Raw genomic sequence first — 16136 nt, 5'->3', positions numbered from 1 at the left:
TGGGACAGTCACAGCTTCTTTAGCCAGCCTCTGCCAGGGCCTCACCACCCTCACAGGGAAGAATTCCTTCCCAATATCCCATCCATCCCTGCCCTCTGGCAGTGGGAAACCATTCTCTCTGTCCTGTCACTCTATGTCTTGTCCCCAGTCCCTCTCCAGCTCTCCTGGAGCCCCTTTAGGCTCTGGAAGGGGCTCTGAGCTCTCCCTGGAGCCTTCTCTTCTCCAGGTGAACATTCCCATCTCCCCCATCCTGACTCCATGGCAGAGGGGCTCCAGCCCTGCACCCACAGGGACTGTGACTCATTGTCCCCATGGGCACATTGTCCCACAAGGGCACAACCTGAATTGAGTCACACATTCATCATCTCCTTCAGTGGTTCAGCTCAAGCTTCCATGGGGGCGGGCTGGATTTCTCCACATTTCCACTCCACATGCACCCAACCAGCCTCAGGAGCAAAATCTTTCTTAAATTATGCAGTGCTACATCTCTGCTCCAAACCAGAAACCCGAGTGAGCAGCAGGGGCAGGAGCCTGCCCAGAGCCACTCACCTCAAACAGGAGGTCAGCTCTGAAAATTCCTTCCTCAGTCCCCCAGCTACAGCCCAGAGCTTTCTCTCATGGAAAATCCATGTTACAGGTTTATGTTGACCTCTTGCTCCTCATAGGAAATCGGGTGTTGTGTTTATCCAGAGCCAACAGCCCCAGCCTGGGGCCTCCTGCCTCCATCCAGCTGCTGCCCCTGGCTCTGCTGCCCTTCAGGGCTCCTGCCCAGCACCCAGGGCAGGATGTGACCATGGTTTGGTGGCACAGCCCAGGAACCCTTCAGCCCCATCTCTGAGTGCTCAGCATCGTGTGTCAAAAAGGCAGTGCTTAAACCCAGATTTATGTCTCAGATGTGCCTGTTTTAATCACACTACACTGCTATCAAAAGGACATTAAAAATTATGATTACCCTCCAGGAGCATAAACAATGGCAGCAGTGACAAACCCCTCGTCCCAGGCGGGTGGCACAAGCGTTTCTATAATTGGCCAATTCATTACCTGCTGGGGAGAAGAGCCAGGTCCTTCCTCACCACATTTCCCCATCACCAGGCTGGGTCAGAAATAACATCAGGAGGAAATCTGCCCAGCCAGCAGCGGCAGGAGAGCAAAGAGCTGCCCATGAGTGCTCTGCAGCAGGTCCAGCCTCTCCCCTGAGGCAGAGCTGGGGGTACAAACCACCCTCCAGGGGTGAGATTCATAACTCAGCCCAGCTGTGCTTCAGGATCAGCCAGCCCATCCCTTCCATGGCTCTCTGATGTTGATGTTTTTGGAGTTTTGGGGGGTAGAGGACGGTGATATTGCCTTACAAGGGAGATGACTTTCAATCAGCATCCTTGGAGCTGTTCCCAGGGGTGAAGGTGGTGGCAGCAATGCCCCATGGGCACAGGGGAAGGTGACACAGGAGGGACATTCCCTGCAGACCAGTCACCAAGTCCTCTTTGCTTGTTGATGATATCCTGTTAGCCTTCTATTCCTCAGTTTTGGGGAACCCAGGGATTTTGTGGGTGCTGCAGTGGGCACAGAGAGGGGTCTGGGTGTCCCACAGCCCATCAGAATCATCAGCTGGGCACAGCAGCCCTCGGCAAAGCATTGTCCTCTCTGTTCCCAGTGCTCCTGCGTCCCCCAGCACAGCCTGTCATTATCCTTTCTGATGGAATTCAGATCAATCAAACAGAATAATGGAGCAGAGGTCAAGGAAGGCTGTTCCTTCCCCGAGGAACAAGGAGCTGCTTTCATCAGAAGTGCCAGGGAGCCAGCTTAATTGTTCTGAATCTGAGAAATTATGAACGTGCCTGATAATTGTGTGTCCTCCTGTGCTGGAGAGGGAGGAGAGCTTTGGATGGGAGATGGAGCAGCAGGGCTAAATCAGCTTTGAATCCTCCCAAAAAAACACCCTGGTTTTCAAGGGTTGATGGTGCCACCCATACTGGACCGGGGGGAAACTCTGCACTGTGCCAGGGTGGGAGCACATGGAGGAGGAAGGATGCAGGAGGATGAGGAGGGGTGCAGGAGGATGAGGAGGGATGCAGGAGGATGTGGAGGGATGCAGATGGATGACGAGGGATGGAGAAGGATGCAGAGGGATGCAGGAGGATGAGGAGGGATGCAGATGGATGTAAAGGTGTCTGGAGCAGCAGACCCAGCAGGGCTGAGCACTGCACCCAGGACCAAAGCTGCTCCTCACCATGCAGGAGGACCCTGCTTCTCTCCTGACATTCTGATGGCTAATGAAAACACATTTGCTATCTGTATTAATTAAAATAAAGTGCAGCAGCTCGTCATGGGGCTCTGTGGGAGAAGCTGTACATGGGTTATCATCATCCAGCACAGCATCGTGCAGTGATGGAATTAGTTCTGCCAGGCCATCTTTAAAACACAAATCACTGGTGGCTGATACAGCTGACAATTAATTCTATGAAAACCAGTGTCACTGGGAATGAGGGGAGGGCTGAGCAGCACCAGCAGCAGCCCAGGGATGGGCTCAGGGTCTGGGACAGGGAGGGGGCAAAGCCTGTGCTAGCCCCAAAGTGCTGCTCTGCCCCCAGAACAGCTCTGGTTTGAGTGAGAACAATTTTAAACAGTTAAAAATGGAATTTCAGCCATGTTTTGTCTGAAAAGGGGTTTGTTTCTGAAGGAGTGAGCCAGTGCAGGGCACATCTGAGGGCTGGATGTGCTGGGGGTTGCAGTTCCCACTTGGAGCTGCTGGAAGGATGTGCCAGAGGAGCTGCTCTGCTGCCACCCCCCAGACTGGCCTGACTTAAAAAGGATCCAGCAATGAAATGCAGGATGTTGCTTTTTTAGAAGGAAAAACCAAGGAAAGGAGGGGGTGACAGCCTGGATGGGGCTCGGAGCAGCCTGGTCTGTGCAAGGTGCAAGGGGAGGAGCTGGATGGATTTAGGATCCATCCAACCCAAACCATTCTGGATTCTGCAGCTCTCTGATCACATCTGGCACCACTCCAGGCCGTGGAGGAGCATTTGGGAGCCCAGTGTGCCCCATCCCAGGCAGTTCTGAGCTGTGCCAGGGCCCGTGGGGTTGGCAGCAGAAACAGGAATGGGGAATGCTGGGCTGTGCCCCAGTTCCTGCCAGCCCCGGTGATCGATGGAGCCCAATAACTGTGATAGGCAGAGCCATCAGTAACCCTCCCTGGCCCTGCCTTCCCCATTGCCAGCAGCAGGGCCCCTCCCCAGCTGTCAGGAGTCATTAGGCACCGGAGCTGCAGCGTTTCAGAGCAGGCAGCAGGGTCCTTTCAAGGGCACCAGGCAGCCCCAGGTCCCGCATGGTTCCTACGTGGCCAAAAAGGGAAAATTGGGAAATGGCTTTGCTGATAAAGCAGCAGAAGGGATTGCAGAAAAAGGGATTCTTGCAGTAATTCCACAAAAAGAGGTTGATCTGTCAGAGTGCACCCCAAATAATGACAGAGCAGACCACAAACTAATTAAGCTCCTTGAGGCTGGGATCACAGAAAGTGGATGGGGTGTCACAGCAGCCAGCCAGGTTGTAGTCTCATCTCTGATCCTTCAGGAGCCAGCCCAGAGGGAACATGAAAACACTGAAAATCTTCTAGAACACCTAGAAAATGCAGTAATAAGAAAGGGAGTGACTGACATCACACAATCAGCAGTGAGCAAATGGGAAATCTGAAGGGAGAAAATGCAAAGAAAATCAAGGAAGGAGATTCCCCCTGCAAGCTGGGACACACAGATCCCAGTGCATGTCCTGACCCCACTTGGTCCCCAGGAGGGATGAACGGGCCCAGCACACGGGCAAGGAGGTGCAGGGGGTGAGGCACAGCCTGGGGAATCCTCAGGCTGCTCCATTCCCTCATCCTGAGCAGCTCCAGCTCTGCTGCCTCTGTGTGATCCCAGCAGCTGGGAACAGCCCAGAGGAGTTCCTGGGGAGAGCAGAAAACTCCATGTGTGCCCTGTGCCAGATGTCCCCTGTGCCACCCTCACTGCTCTGAGGCACCTCTCCACCTTGGCAAAGTGGCCAGGACCTGATGGGCTTCGAATCTTACCTTGAGATGCCCCAGGGCAGCTTTTAGGGCACCCAAAAAAAAAAAAAAAATCTTTTGGGGTATCTCTGGATAAACCCACAGAGGAGAGCAGCCATGGGCAGCAGGGCTGAGGCCATGGGGGACAAGTGACAGCCCTGAGGTGCTGCCAGTCCCTGCTCCTCTCTCAGAGTCTGGACTGGAGCCACGCTGTGATTCCTGTTACATCCTGTGAAAGAAATATAAAGAGCTGCCAAACAGATTTAGCAGAGGCAGCTCAGCTCTCCCCCAGCTGCTGCAGGGGGAGCTCAGGCAGGAGCTGAATCCTGCAGCTGCCCCAGGCAGGGAGAGCCGGGCTGTGATGCTGCTCTGCTCACCTGCACCTCCAATGTCACATTGTCACCTGGAATGTCAGCCTTGTCACCTCGTATTTCCAGTGCTGGAGTGCAAATCCAATCCAACCCAGCTCTGCAGAGAGCTGGGACAGCAGGGGAGGTTGGGAATTGTCACATATTCCATGGATGTGACTGCCTGGGAGTGGGGATGTGTTGTGGCCAGACACAGAAACAGTCAGTGATTGTAACCAGGCTAAACTTTGTCTCTGCAGATGTTTCAGGGCTGTGTGCCCAGAAAGTGCTTCCCAGTGCCCCCAGGAGCAGGGAGTTTGGCTGAACCCACTGCTGCATCCCTGCCAGGGCTCCTGCATACCTCCTGGGTCCCCTCCATCACCCCAGGGGCAGTGCCAGGGCACAGCACCCCTGCCAAGCCCTTGGCATTCACGTTCTCTGGAAAAATCTCTTTGCTCGGGATTGTTCTCCTGGGAAGCTGAGAGGCCTCAGAGAAAAGGGAAACAATTCTTATCTCATTTTCTTCTCCTGTGTTTTGCTCGTGTGGAATGTGTTTGAGATTGCTTACCCACAGGTGATTGTTTTTGGTGTGAGTTGGTTTCACTCATTGGCCAATCAGTGTCAGGACTCTGGAGAGAGTCAAGAATTTTCATTATTATCTTTTTAGCATTCTGTAAGTATCCTTTCTGTATTCTTTAGTATAGTATTCTTTAATATAATATCATATAGCATCATAAAATAATAAATTATCTTTCTGGGACCATGAAGTCAGATTCATCATTCCTTCCCCTGCCACGGGGATCCCTGCAAATACAATAGCAGGGGACAGAGCTGAGGAGAGCCAGGCAGGCAGGACACCCAGGATTTCCCAGGATTTCCCCTGGCATGGCAGCAGGAGCTGCTCTCCCAGGGCTGACCTGCTCCCAAAGAGTTAATCCCAGCACTCACTTCTCCAGATCTGCTCCGCTGCATCTTAACAGTGATGGGAGATTAATTATTTTAGCTGCAGAGAGCTGACTAGAACGGGGTTTTGTAGCTAAATATACTCTCTCTTTAGGAACCCATTTAATTTTATGCCCTGATGTAGACGGCTGGGCTGGATGATTGGTGAAGAAAGAAGGAGCTTCTCTTCCCCCTCTTCAATTTTGAGCCTGAAAAGCTGCCAAAACACTCGATTTCCTCTCCCCAGGTGGGCCCTGAGGAGTGAACATTCCAGCTGGGGATCCTAGGAGAGGCACAGGAGGGCTCTTCTTCTGCTCCTTCATCCCTCTGGCTGCCCCTGGATGCCTGGAAATGTCCCAGGCCAGGTTGGACAGGGCTTGGAACCACCTGGGACAGTGGAAGGTGCCCCTGCCCAGGACAGGGGTGGGACTGGATGATCTTTAAAGTTCTTTCCCAATGAATTCCCAGAAAAATGAATTCCCCCTTGAACCCAGCCTGCTAATTCCTTTCAGCTGGGTCTGTCTGCAGATGTGCCTTTCTTACACTTGGCATCATAAAAACCTGTGATAAACCCAAATTATCACCTGCATCAAAGTTCCTCCCTTCCTAATGGCTTTGCTGCCCTGCTCCCTACTGGTCAGGGATATCAGGATAATTCCTGCCCCCATGAGGACACAGTGGGACAGAGATGCTGCAAATCTCCTGATTCCTGCTTAGTTGGAGAACCTCTTCAATTCCTCTTCCTCTGCTGCTGCTCCTCCCACATTCCTTCGGGAAGGAGCTGGGCAATTCCCAGCTGAGCTGGGCTCATCCCTGGGGATTTGGGCCATGCTGGGGGAGATGCTGCAGTGAAAGGTGCCAGGCCTGGGGACACACAGGGTCTGTGGAGCCAGGGCACCACGGGCAGGTGTCCCTGTCACAGACACATCTTTTATGAAATATCCTTTCCTTAGGATTTTTCCTCCTGACAAGCTGAGAGAACTCAGGAACAAAATGCAAACAATGGTTATCTGCTGCTGTGGAATGCAACAGGTGCATCTGGGATTGGCCCATGTTGGTTGTTTCTAATTAATGGCCAATCACAGCCCAGCTGGCTTGGACAGAGAGTCCGAGTTGTGATAACACAAGCCTTTGTTATCATTCTTCCTTTTTCTATTCTTAGCTGGCCTTCTGATGAAATCCTTTCTTCTATTCTTTTAGTATAGTTTTAATATAATATATATCATAAAATAATAAATCAAGCCTTCTGAAACATGGAGTCAACATTCTCATCTCTTCCCTCATCCAAGGCCTCTGTGAACACCATCACATGCCCCAAAGCTACAGGTGAGGAGCTGGCATGGCCAGAACAGACACCTGGGAGTCAAAGTCTCATTGATTCCAGCTCCATGGAGCAGCAGTGGAGAGGAAAATCCATTTTCCTCCTAGCTCGGAGGAGTGTGTGATTTCCCAGCATCTGTCAGGGCTGTGAGGATCGTTGGAGCAGTTACAGCTCCTCGGGAGCGCCGGCAGAGGGGGGAGAGGTCTGTGAGTTTAATTCCCCAATTCCTTGTGGTGTCCTTGCTCCCCAGCCCAGCCAGCCAGGCACAGGCAGCGTGGATTCTCCAGTCAGGCACAAACAGGATGGATTTGCCACTACAGCAGCTTTCCAGGAGGGTTTTGCTGTTGGAATATTGCCCCCAGCTGCAGCAGTCCCCATGTGGAGCCCAAACCCTCTGCTCCCACCTGGACCAGGACCCTTTTCCCCTGTCTCACCCCAGGGCTTGGGACCAAGTGTGGGTGTGGGTGTCTGGTGTCCCGCAGACCATGTCCCAGCTCTGTGTCCCCTGACAGCACAGCAGGTCCCTGATCCCCTCAGGGCAGCTGGAACTGGTGAAAATCCTCCCTCACATCCCTGGAAGTGCCCAGGGCCAGGCTGGACAGGGCTTGGAGCGACTCAGTCTCATGGTTGGCATCCCTGCCACGGCACAGGGGGTGGATGAAGTGGTGTTTGAGGTCCCTTCCAGCTCAAACCATTCCAGGATTCGGTGATTCCATGATTCTCTCCTCTGTCCTGCCCAGCAGAGATGGGTTTGCTGCTGGGAGCAGGAGCTGGGTGGGCAGTCGGAGCAGAGCCTGGTCCTTCCTGGCCACAGCTCCTCGGGCTGGGCACCACTGCCAGCATCCTCACTCACCCAGTAATGAGGGGTTTCCATGGCAACCTTATTTGAGCATCTCGAGTGACACAGATGTAAATTTTAAAATGAAATATTCAGACCACAGTCCTGTGAGCATAAATAAACCCCTGCACATGGGCAATTTAACAGCATTTTAAAGCAGATCCACAACTCCCCAGGGCCAGAGGAGTCTCTGTGGCATTGGGAAATTAATGGGAATAGAAAGAAAAGCATCCTGACCTCTTTCTGCCCCAGGAATCCCAGCTTTATCCCAGCCTGAGTCCAGAGCAGCAGCAAATCAAGGAGGTGTTGGTCACACCTGCCCTGCAGAGGACGTGGCACGAAGGGACAGTCCAGGAGGGACAGCCAGGTGTCCCCTGGGATGGGAGGAAAGCAGCTCCAAACTTTCTTGGCCTCTGCTGCACTGTCTTCCTGAGCAAAACCTGGGCATCTCTTTTTTTCCTTCTGGATTATCTCCCATTAATTACTCCATGGAACAGTCCAGGTTTTCCCATTGGAGTCTGGGGGCTCCCAGCATTTCCAGGCTGTCACCTGCACTGGGACAGGCACCTCTCCTTCATCCTCATGCCAGAGAGGAGAGCAGCTCTCTGTTTCCTCCAACAGCAAGGGCAATGTTCAGCTGCAATCCATCCACAGCCCTCCTGCTAAAAACGAGAGCAGGCTCCTGGTACTGAAGTGATTTCAGCATTTATTATAAAAAGAAAGGCCTAAAGCAAGGGGGCCCGAGCAGAAGTGTTCCCATTGAGGATGCTGCAGTGCTGGGGCTTCTTGATTCACAGATTCAGTGGGTCAGAAGCCCCTTTTTATCCTGTTTTTTGTCCCTTTGGATTGGTTTCTTTTTGGATCCTTCATTTGCATGAAGGTTTTAGGCCCTGGTTGGCCCATTTCAGCTCTGTCCAGGCTGGCTCGTGGTGCACTTTACTGAGTGTTATGGTACAGTTGAGTTCCCTATTTCTTACAACTACCTATTGTGGTGTTGATGGTGAGAGGAAGAGTGGATTTGTCTTTACAAACAAGCTGTGGGTCAGCTGGTAGATAAAACCAGAACTGGGAGATGAAAGAAACAATGGGGAGGATTCCGCTGATTGATGAATGGAAAAGGATATTTGCTTTTACAAATGAACTTTGGTTTGCTGATAAATGAAATTAGGCATTGAAAGATGAAAGAAACAATGGGGAAGAAAAACCCCTAAATTCCATAAGAATTAAAAATTAAAAGGGAGGGTTATACATTAGAGGGGAATCTTTGGTATCAGGCATTCTGGGAAGTCTGTACCTCTCAAGTACCTCAGAAATGGGTAAAGAAAGAAGGGAAATGTGGCTGGGAAATTGGGATAAAAAGGGAGGCTGCATCCTCCAAAAATTGGAGAGATCCCAGGGGAATGGCCCATGGTCTCTCCCTTTATTGGAATGAAGTCAAAGGACTCCTCTGTCTCCTTTTTGGACATAAACATCTGATGTTTGTGGATTAATTTTCCTAAAAATGGGTCCCCAGGATGAGGTGAGAGATAAGAATTTGAGTCCAAGTTCTCAGAAGGCTGATTTATTATTATATTATATTATATTATATTATATTATATTATATTATATTATATTATATTATGTTAAAACTATACTAAAGAAAGAGAAAGGATTCATCAGAAGGTCAGACAAGAATGATCATAAAAACCTGTGACTACCAGAGAGTCCAACACAGCTGAACTGGGATTGGCCATTAATTAAAAACAATTCACATTCCGAGTACACAATTCTCCAAATCACATTCCAAACAGCAAAACAGGGAGAAGCTGAATCTTCCCAGCTTCCCAGGAGAAAAAAAATCCCGGTGATGGGATTTTTCATAAAACACCATCGTGCCAGCTGCCCTTTTAAACCCCCTTTTACAATATAATAACCCAACTAACAGCACGTGCTTAGCGATCTATCAGCTATTTCCCGACAGTTTCTAACCTGTTTTTAACGCTCCCGTCCCCGTCTCACCTTTGCCGGCAGAGCGGCTCCCAAAGTGCCGCGGGCAGCCCCGGCCCGGCTGCGCTCCCCGGAGCTCCCACGGGCATGACTCACCCACATCGCATTGCTACGCTTTTATTTGCTTAGAGGGGGAGCTGGCAGGATGCTCTTGAGGAAAATGTGGTTTGGTTTTTTTGGTTTTTTTTTTTTTCTTTCCCGTTGGAAAAACTCGATCTGCTGGAGCTGTAACTGCAGGAAAAGCTGGGATTCGCTGCTGGGAGGGAGAGGCTGCATCCGCCTGCGGGGACGTTTGGGGAATGAAAGATTGTTTCAATTAAGGGTTTTCTGCTCTTCAAGATTCAAGGGCAAAAGCTTTTAAAATCTGAAACCAAACCGATCACAGCCGAGTGTTTTGATGGACGCAGCCTGCTTTGTCTCAGCAGTCCCTTCTCACCCAATGAAATGTGTGTTGTACACACTGGAGGTTGGCATAGGAGGAGGTGGGAGAGCAGAAGGTGCCCAGGGTGCCCCTTCTCACCCCCCAGCCCCCTGGTGATGCAAGATTACACCAGTGTGACCATGTTCACAGGGGTCCGAGGATGAGGGAAGAGACGAGGATCTGACTCCATGTTTCAGAAGGCTTGGTTTATTATTTTATGATATATATTACATTAAAACTATACTGAAAAAATAGAAGAAAGGATTTCATCAGAAGACTAGCTAAGAATAGAAAAAGAAAAAATGATAACAAAGGCTTGTGTCTCGGACAGAGAGTCCGAGCCAGCTGGGCTGTGATTGGCCATTAATTAGAAACAACCACATGAGACCAATCCCAGATTCACCTGTTGCATTCCACAGCAGCAGATAACCATTGTTTACATTTTGTTCCTGAGGCCTCTCAGCTTCTCAGGAGGAAAAATCCTAAGGAAAGGATTTTTCATAAAAGACGTGTCTGTGACACACCAGGACCTGGCCTTGACCTCCCTGCTTTATCCAAGACTGAATGAACTCATCCCAGCAGGAGTGATCCCATTCCTCCACAGAGGTGCACGGCAGCTCCTGCCAACCCTCCTGCATCAACCATGTGGGAATGGGGAATTCCAGGGGCTCAGCCTGTGGGCAGAGGGTGCTGGGCGGTGCAGGATAAATCCCAGCTCCCCACGAGGCCTTGGATATGATGCCAGCAGCATCTCTGGGCAGGATTATCCCAGCCCAGCACCCCTGAATGCACCTGAGCCCGTCACACAGGCAGAGCTGAACGCCACCACTAATAGTGCCTGGATGAGCTTTATTCATTTCTGCTGCAATCAGATCCTAAACCCTCCTGGACAGTGATTCCTGAGCTGGAGCAATCCCGCTGCCCTCCCTGGAGCGAGTGCTCAGGGCGATACCATCGGCATTAGTAATGGGAGCCCTGATAGGGCTACTCCTGCTTCGGCTCTTTCGGGAGCACAGCAGCGAGAGCGAGGCCTTTGTGATTATTCCAGCAGCCTTTTTATCAGGCATTTGCAGCTCTCTAATTCCTCTAAACCCCTCTGGCTGAGGGATCTTGGCAGATTCTCCTGGTGCCACTGGAGCAGCAGCCGCGTGTTGCCCACCGGACACGGGCCTGGCTGAGGGTCCTGGGGACCCTCTCGCATGGGGAGGCAGCTTTGGGGCTGGGGAGGAGGTTTTGGGGCTGGGGAGGAGGATTTTGGTGCCTCTGTGCTGTTGCTGCTGGGGTGGGTGTGTGTTGGTGCCCTGCCAACACCCAGCGCCGTGTCTGAATGAGAGGAGATGCTCTGGGAGCCTCTTCCCTGCCACCCCTCCTGTCCTGCTGCTTCTCCAGAGCCTGGTGCCACCAGTCCAGCCCTGGGACGGGGCTGTGCCCCTCTGGCAGCTCCCACACACAGCCCAGGCTCGGCACCGGCGCTTCCTCCTCAGCTAAGTATAAACTGTGGGGGCTGAGGCTGGATGGAGGCATCCTCCCTCCCCGGAGCCCAGCTTCCTGCAGGGTTTGCACACACCCAGGCACGGCCCAGAATAGACCTGGAGAGCAGCTGTCCTTCTCTGATAAGGTCACTTTGTGCTCCAAACTGTGCCGGCCCTGCCTGGCCCATCCTGCAGGAGCAGCTGCTGTGCCCACGCTGCCGGGCAGGGCACAGAGCCCCCCGTGCCACCCTCGGGGGTAGCGAGGACTGCAGGGCCAGCACCGAGGGTTCCATGTGTGAAAAATGCCAATCACTTTAAAAAAAAAAAAATTAAAATTTTAATGATGATAAAATGGTTATAAAAATAGTAATATAATTAGAGTAATAATACTTTGGAAAATTTGGACTGGGACAATAGGATGTCTGGGTACCTTTTTCTGGGCAAAATAAGCCCGAAAAAGGACCCATGTCCTTTTAAGGGTTAACAGAGGATTAACCCTTAAAAGCAATAGCCTGTTGTATATTCATACACCTCATACATGATGCATAAATTCCATTCAAACACAGGATTCTGTCTGGTCAGTGTCAACTTCTTTTTAATCTTAATCTTCAGGGCTGAGCAAAGTGGGAAGAAGTTCATTACTTCTGATAAGAGAGCAATAAATTCTCTTTCTCTGAAAGATTTAGGTGTCCTGTGGCTGTTATCTTGGTGTGAGTTCTTTCTTTAAAAAAAAGTATCTTACATAGCATAGTTTTTATTTTCACCTTATGTTATAACCTAGAACTATATTTAATATACTGCTTAAGAAAATTAATACAGCATAACTTTCTAACATAACACATATAATATTCTTTTTAATATTTGTGAAAAGCCAATCATAAAATATGCATTTCTCACACATGGGTTTGGAGAAGGCTTCCCAGCGCCAAACTGCCCTTGGAGAGCTCCTGATCGGGGTACAAGATAAACCCCTTGTGCATCTCAATAGTGTTTATTTCCTATTTCCAGATTAGATCAAGGCCAAACCATTCAAGGTGACCATTTCTCTTCCAGCAGCTCAGGACTGATCACTTGTGCAGAGCAGGATGGGTTTTGGCAGCTGGGGAGGGTCCTGTGTGGCCATGATCACCCCATGGGCCTTGGAGGTGGTGGGATGGCTGTTGGAATTCAGAACAGTGGAAGGGATTTTACCAAATCCCATTCCGGCCCTGCAAACATGGAAATCCGCTGCAATCCTTCCTTAAGGATGGGGTTCACTCAGTTCTCCTTCCCAAACGGGCTCCAGGCAGGAGTCAGGGGGCTCTGGGGGCTGTGGGGCAGCACCGAGCTCCATGGGGATGGAGATCCCGGCAGCCCAGGGAGGTGCTGGAGCACAGCTCGGCTTTGGGGGTGGTGATCAATCAGAAGCTGAAATCCACAATCAATTCTCTTTCTGATAATGTGGAATCAGCCCTTATTGATCCCCGAGGCCCTGCGCCTGCCCCTCCCCTGCTCCAGCCCGGCTGCGTTCCGCCCTCTCCCCTTCCCTGGAATGCGTTTGCCCTTTACAAACTGCGGCATGTTTAGTGGCTCATTAAGGAGTCGCTTTACAGAGTGTTTTATTTCATGCTTTGTTAAGGACAGAATCGAGTAAATGCATCCTGGCAAAGGATCTAATAAGGAATTAGTCAGCTTTCCAAAAGCATAAAATATGGTTTAAAGGCACAATCCATTAAGAATCAGGGTTCACATGACAAATAACCCGGGGATGCAGGGTTGGTGTTTTGGGGAATGTGTCGGCTTTAAGGACTCGGGATCCTTGACTGTCCTGTTGTGAGCCAGTGTCCCAGAATGTCCCAGAATGTCCCACTGTGTCCTACCAGCCAGCGAGCCCCCTCCCCTCCCTGTGCTTCCTCCCCTCTGTCTGAGAGCTCCATCCTCTCCCCATCATGGACAAATCCTTTTGCTGCAGACCCCTAAAAATTGTCACCTGGGCCATGGGAGAGCAACCACCGACTGCTCCTCCTGGGCTTGGGATGGGATAAAACTATACTAAAATAATAGAAGAAAGGATTTCATCAGAAGTGTAGCTAAGAATAGAAAAAGAAAAAATTATAACAAAGGTTTGTGTCTCGGACAGAGAGTCCGAGCCAGCTGGACTGTGATTGGCCATTAATTAGAAACATCCACATGATTTTGTGGAAGAGAAGAGAAGAGCCCTGGAGAGCCCTGCAAAACTTCTCAGGGAAGGAGAGCTGCCACTGGCACAGCCTTGGGGACGTTCCCCTCCATCAGCCCATGGCAGGGTGCCCATGGAGCTCAGGGTGGGATGGAGAGGGAAGCAGAGACACCAAGAAACAACCAGAAGGTGTGGAAGCTCCTGGTGTGGAAGCTTCTGGTCCCCTTCAGAAGTGTGGGGACGCTGAGGCACTCATCCCTCCTTCCTGGAGGGAAATTATTCAGAGCTGGCACAAGCTGATGGTTGCAGATGATGTGTGTGAAATGTCTCCTAATGCGCTCAGGGAATGGGTGATGGATTTGCTGAACCACTTGGTAATTAAGGAATTAATGCTTTAACTTGTGACAAACAGCAGGAGAGGCCAGGGAGCCCTCAGGGGCCAGGACAGGTTTGCTGGTGGCTGCAGCAGGGTGCTGGCAGCAGGGTGAAGTGGCTTGGGGCAGGCTCTGTCCCAGGGGCAAGGGACCAGCCCAGGCACCAGCAGAGCGTCCAAGGGCTCTCCTGGACCGAGGAGCAGTGTAGGGACTGCCAGAGTTTTGGCAGTTCCATCCTTCAGGCTAATTCAGCTTTTGCCTTTCCCTGTTGCATTCCTTATATTTGGTTTTTGCCAGAAACTGCTTCTATTTTCCAGGAGACGGAGCAAAGTCAGTTTTCAGCGCGGCTCAGTCCCTCTGCACAGGCTGCTTGTGCCCTCCCTCGGGCCCCCTGGGCAGTGGCACCCACAGTGTCCCTGTGTTTCACTCAAAAGCTCCATTTCCCCTTTCCCCCACCCTTTTCATTCCAGTCCTACCTTAATTAGCAGAATTTGAAACAGAAAACATCAAGTTAAATGCAACCCAAGAGTTGTTCCTATGTTTAAAGCACCTGTATTACCGAGGTGAGCCCAGGTTTACCTGGAGTCTGCTTGGGAAGGAAACCCTGACTGCTGCTCCAGCCCCCATCCCATGGAGAGCTGGTGCTGTGGCAGGTGGCCACACGTCCTGGCTGCCACCACAGCCATGTCACAGCAGCTGGAGCTGCTTTAGGGCTCAGTTGGTGCCTGGGCAGCCCCAGGCCAGCAGCGGGGCTGGGGGATTGCAGACACCCTATGCCCACAGAGGGACAGCGACCCTGCGTTCCACGGGCTCCAAAGCCTCCCAGGGGACACGAGGGGGCTGGAATGATGGTCTTTAAGTAGCGTGCATTAAGTGCTTTCCCTGGCAACTGCTGTTTCCATGGAAAGCGTTGACTCTCGGAGCTCTTTGCGGCATCTCACAGAGCTCACGGCAAATTCCAGCCCATGGATCACAGCCCGGTCACCCCACAGCGGGGGATAAATCTGTATTTGTGCAATTACCCCCTGGCCAGAGCGGTGCTGGGTGGCTTTGGTCACTCCCTCTTTCCTGCCCACCCCTGTTCCCATAAATGTTGGATTGGGTTTGCCCAACACAGTGGGGCTCTGCCGAGGCGGGTGTGTTGTGCTGTGGGGGCAGGTTGTTCCTTCTTTGGGAAGTGGTGGGTGTTCCTGCAGCTTCCCAGGGGGCTGATTTCACACCAGCAGCACACAAAATGTTTAATTTCATGCCCAGCTTTGCCCAAGTCCCACTTCTCCCTGTTTCTTGCAGACAGCGGATCGGGGGCAGCGCTGGTGCCGGCCAGCCCGGACCCTCTGGCTGTGGATGAACCCCTGGAGAAGATGGGTGGTGGAGCTGCAGAGCTGGGGCACAGCATGGGTTTGACTGGTGGAGCTGAGGATTTTGGGCATGCCATGGGTCCAGACCCTGGAGCTGGGGAGCAGGGGCAGGGCACTGCCCTCAACCTCCTGCTGGCCCCAGAGGAGACCACAACGCTCCCACCTACGGCCACCGCTGCCCCCAGACCCGATGCCAAACAAACTCCCCCTGTTAAGAAAAAGCCACCGACTCTAAAGCAAGTAAACACAGGAAGGAAGCACCCAAGGCTGAAGCCCACCCCAGCAGGGCCCCCTGGGACTGCCTCCCCAGCCAGCCCACGGAGCTCCAGGCTCCCCACGGCCGCCCCAGGGCTGCGGGTGCCAGCGGAGGACACGGAGCGCAGGCCCCCTGAGCTGCCCTGGGCGGAGCAGGCCACCACCAGCCAGCCCACGCTGCAGATCTCCCCTTCCAGCCTGTCCCCAGCCCTCCCTGACAGCACAGGGGATGCTGGAGGGGCTCCCACCGTGGCTCCAGCTGGCGTTATCCCAACCAAGGGCGTGGAGAGGGACATGCACGGCTCTGCGCTGGAGGAGAGCCTGGAGACCACCACATCCACCATTGTCACCACCACTGTCACCACCACAGAGCCCACCCCAGGTGAGCTGAGCACAGACACGGGGCTGTGGCACTGGTGGGGAGCACAGCATGCCTGTGTTTAGGCAGCCCTTCCCAAAATCAGGCCACTGCTCGAGTTTGGGGCTGCCTAAAATCTTCTGCTCCTCATGCACTTTGTGATTGGAGGGATGAAACACTTGCCGTGGCTGGGAGAGCTGGGAGAAGGCTTCAGGAAAAGCTTAGACTTCCTTCCAGTTCCTAAAGGGGCTTCAAGAGGGCTGGAGAGGG

The 16136-nt window shown here is 52.2% G+C and overlaps 1 protein-coding gene across 2 annotated transcripts in view; it reads left to right on the top strand.

Annotated features, from left to right (window-relative positions):
* The window catches only part of SEZ6L (seizure related 6 homolog like), a 41483-nt gene that overhangs the window by 9084 nt on the left and 16263 nt on the right, over positions 1-16136 (top strand). For both annotated transcript variants that reach the window (XM_066562312.1, XM_066562310.1), the window contains exon 2: positions 15186-15890. In XM_066562312.1, coding sequence (XP_066418409.1) covers positions 15186-15890 — 705 coding nt within the window. The remainder of the gene's footprint in view (positions 1-15185; positions 15891-16136) is intronic.

Source organism: Molothrus aeneus, chromosome 18 (assembly GCF_037042795.1).
Source record: "Molothrus aeneus isolate 106 chromosome 18, BPBGC_Maene_1.0, whole genome shotgun sequence".
Lineage (NCBI taxonomy): Eukaryota > Metazoa > Chordata > Aves > Passeriformes > Icteridae > Molothrus > Molothrus aeneus.
The sequence above is the reverse complement of the archived record's forward strand: the minus strand, read 5'-3'. Positions and strand labels throughout refer to the sequence as shown.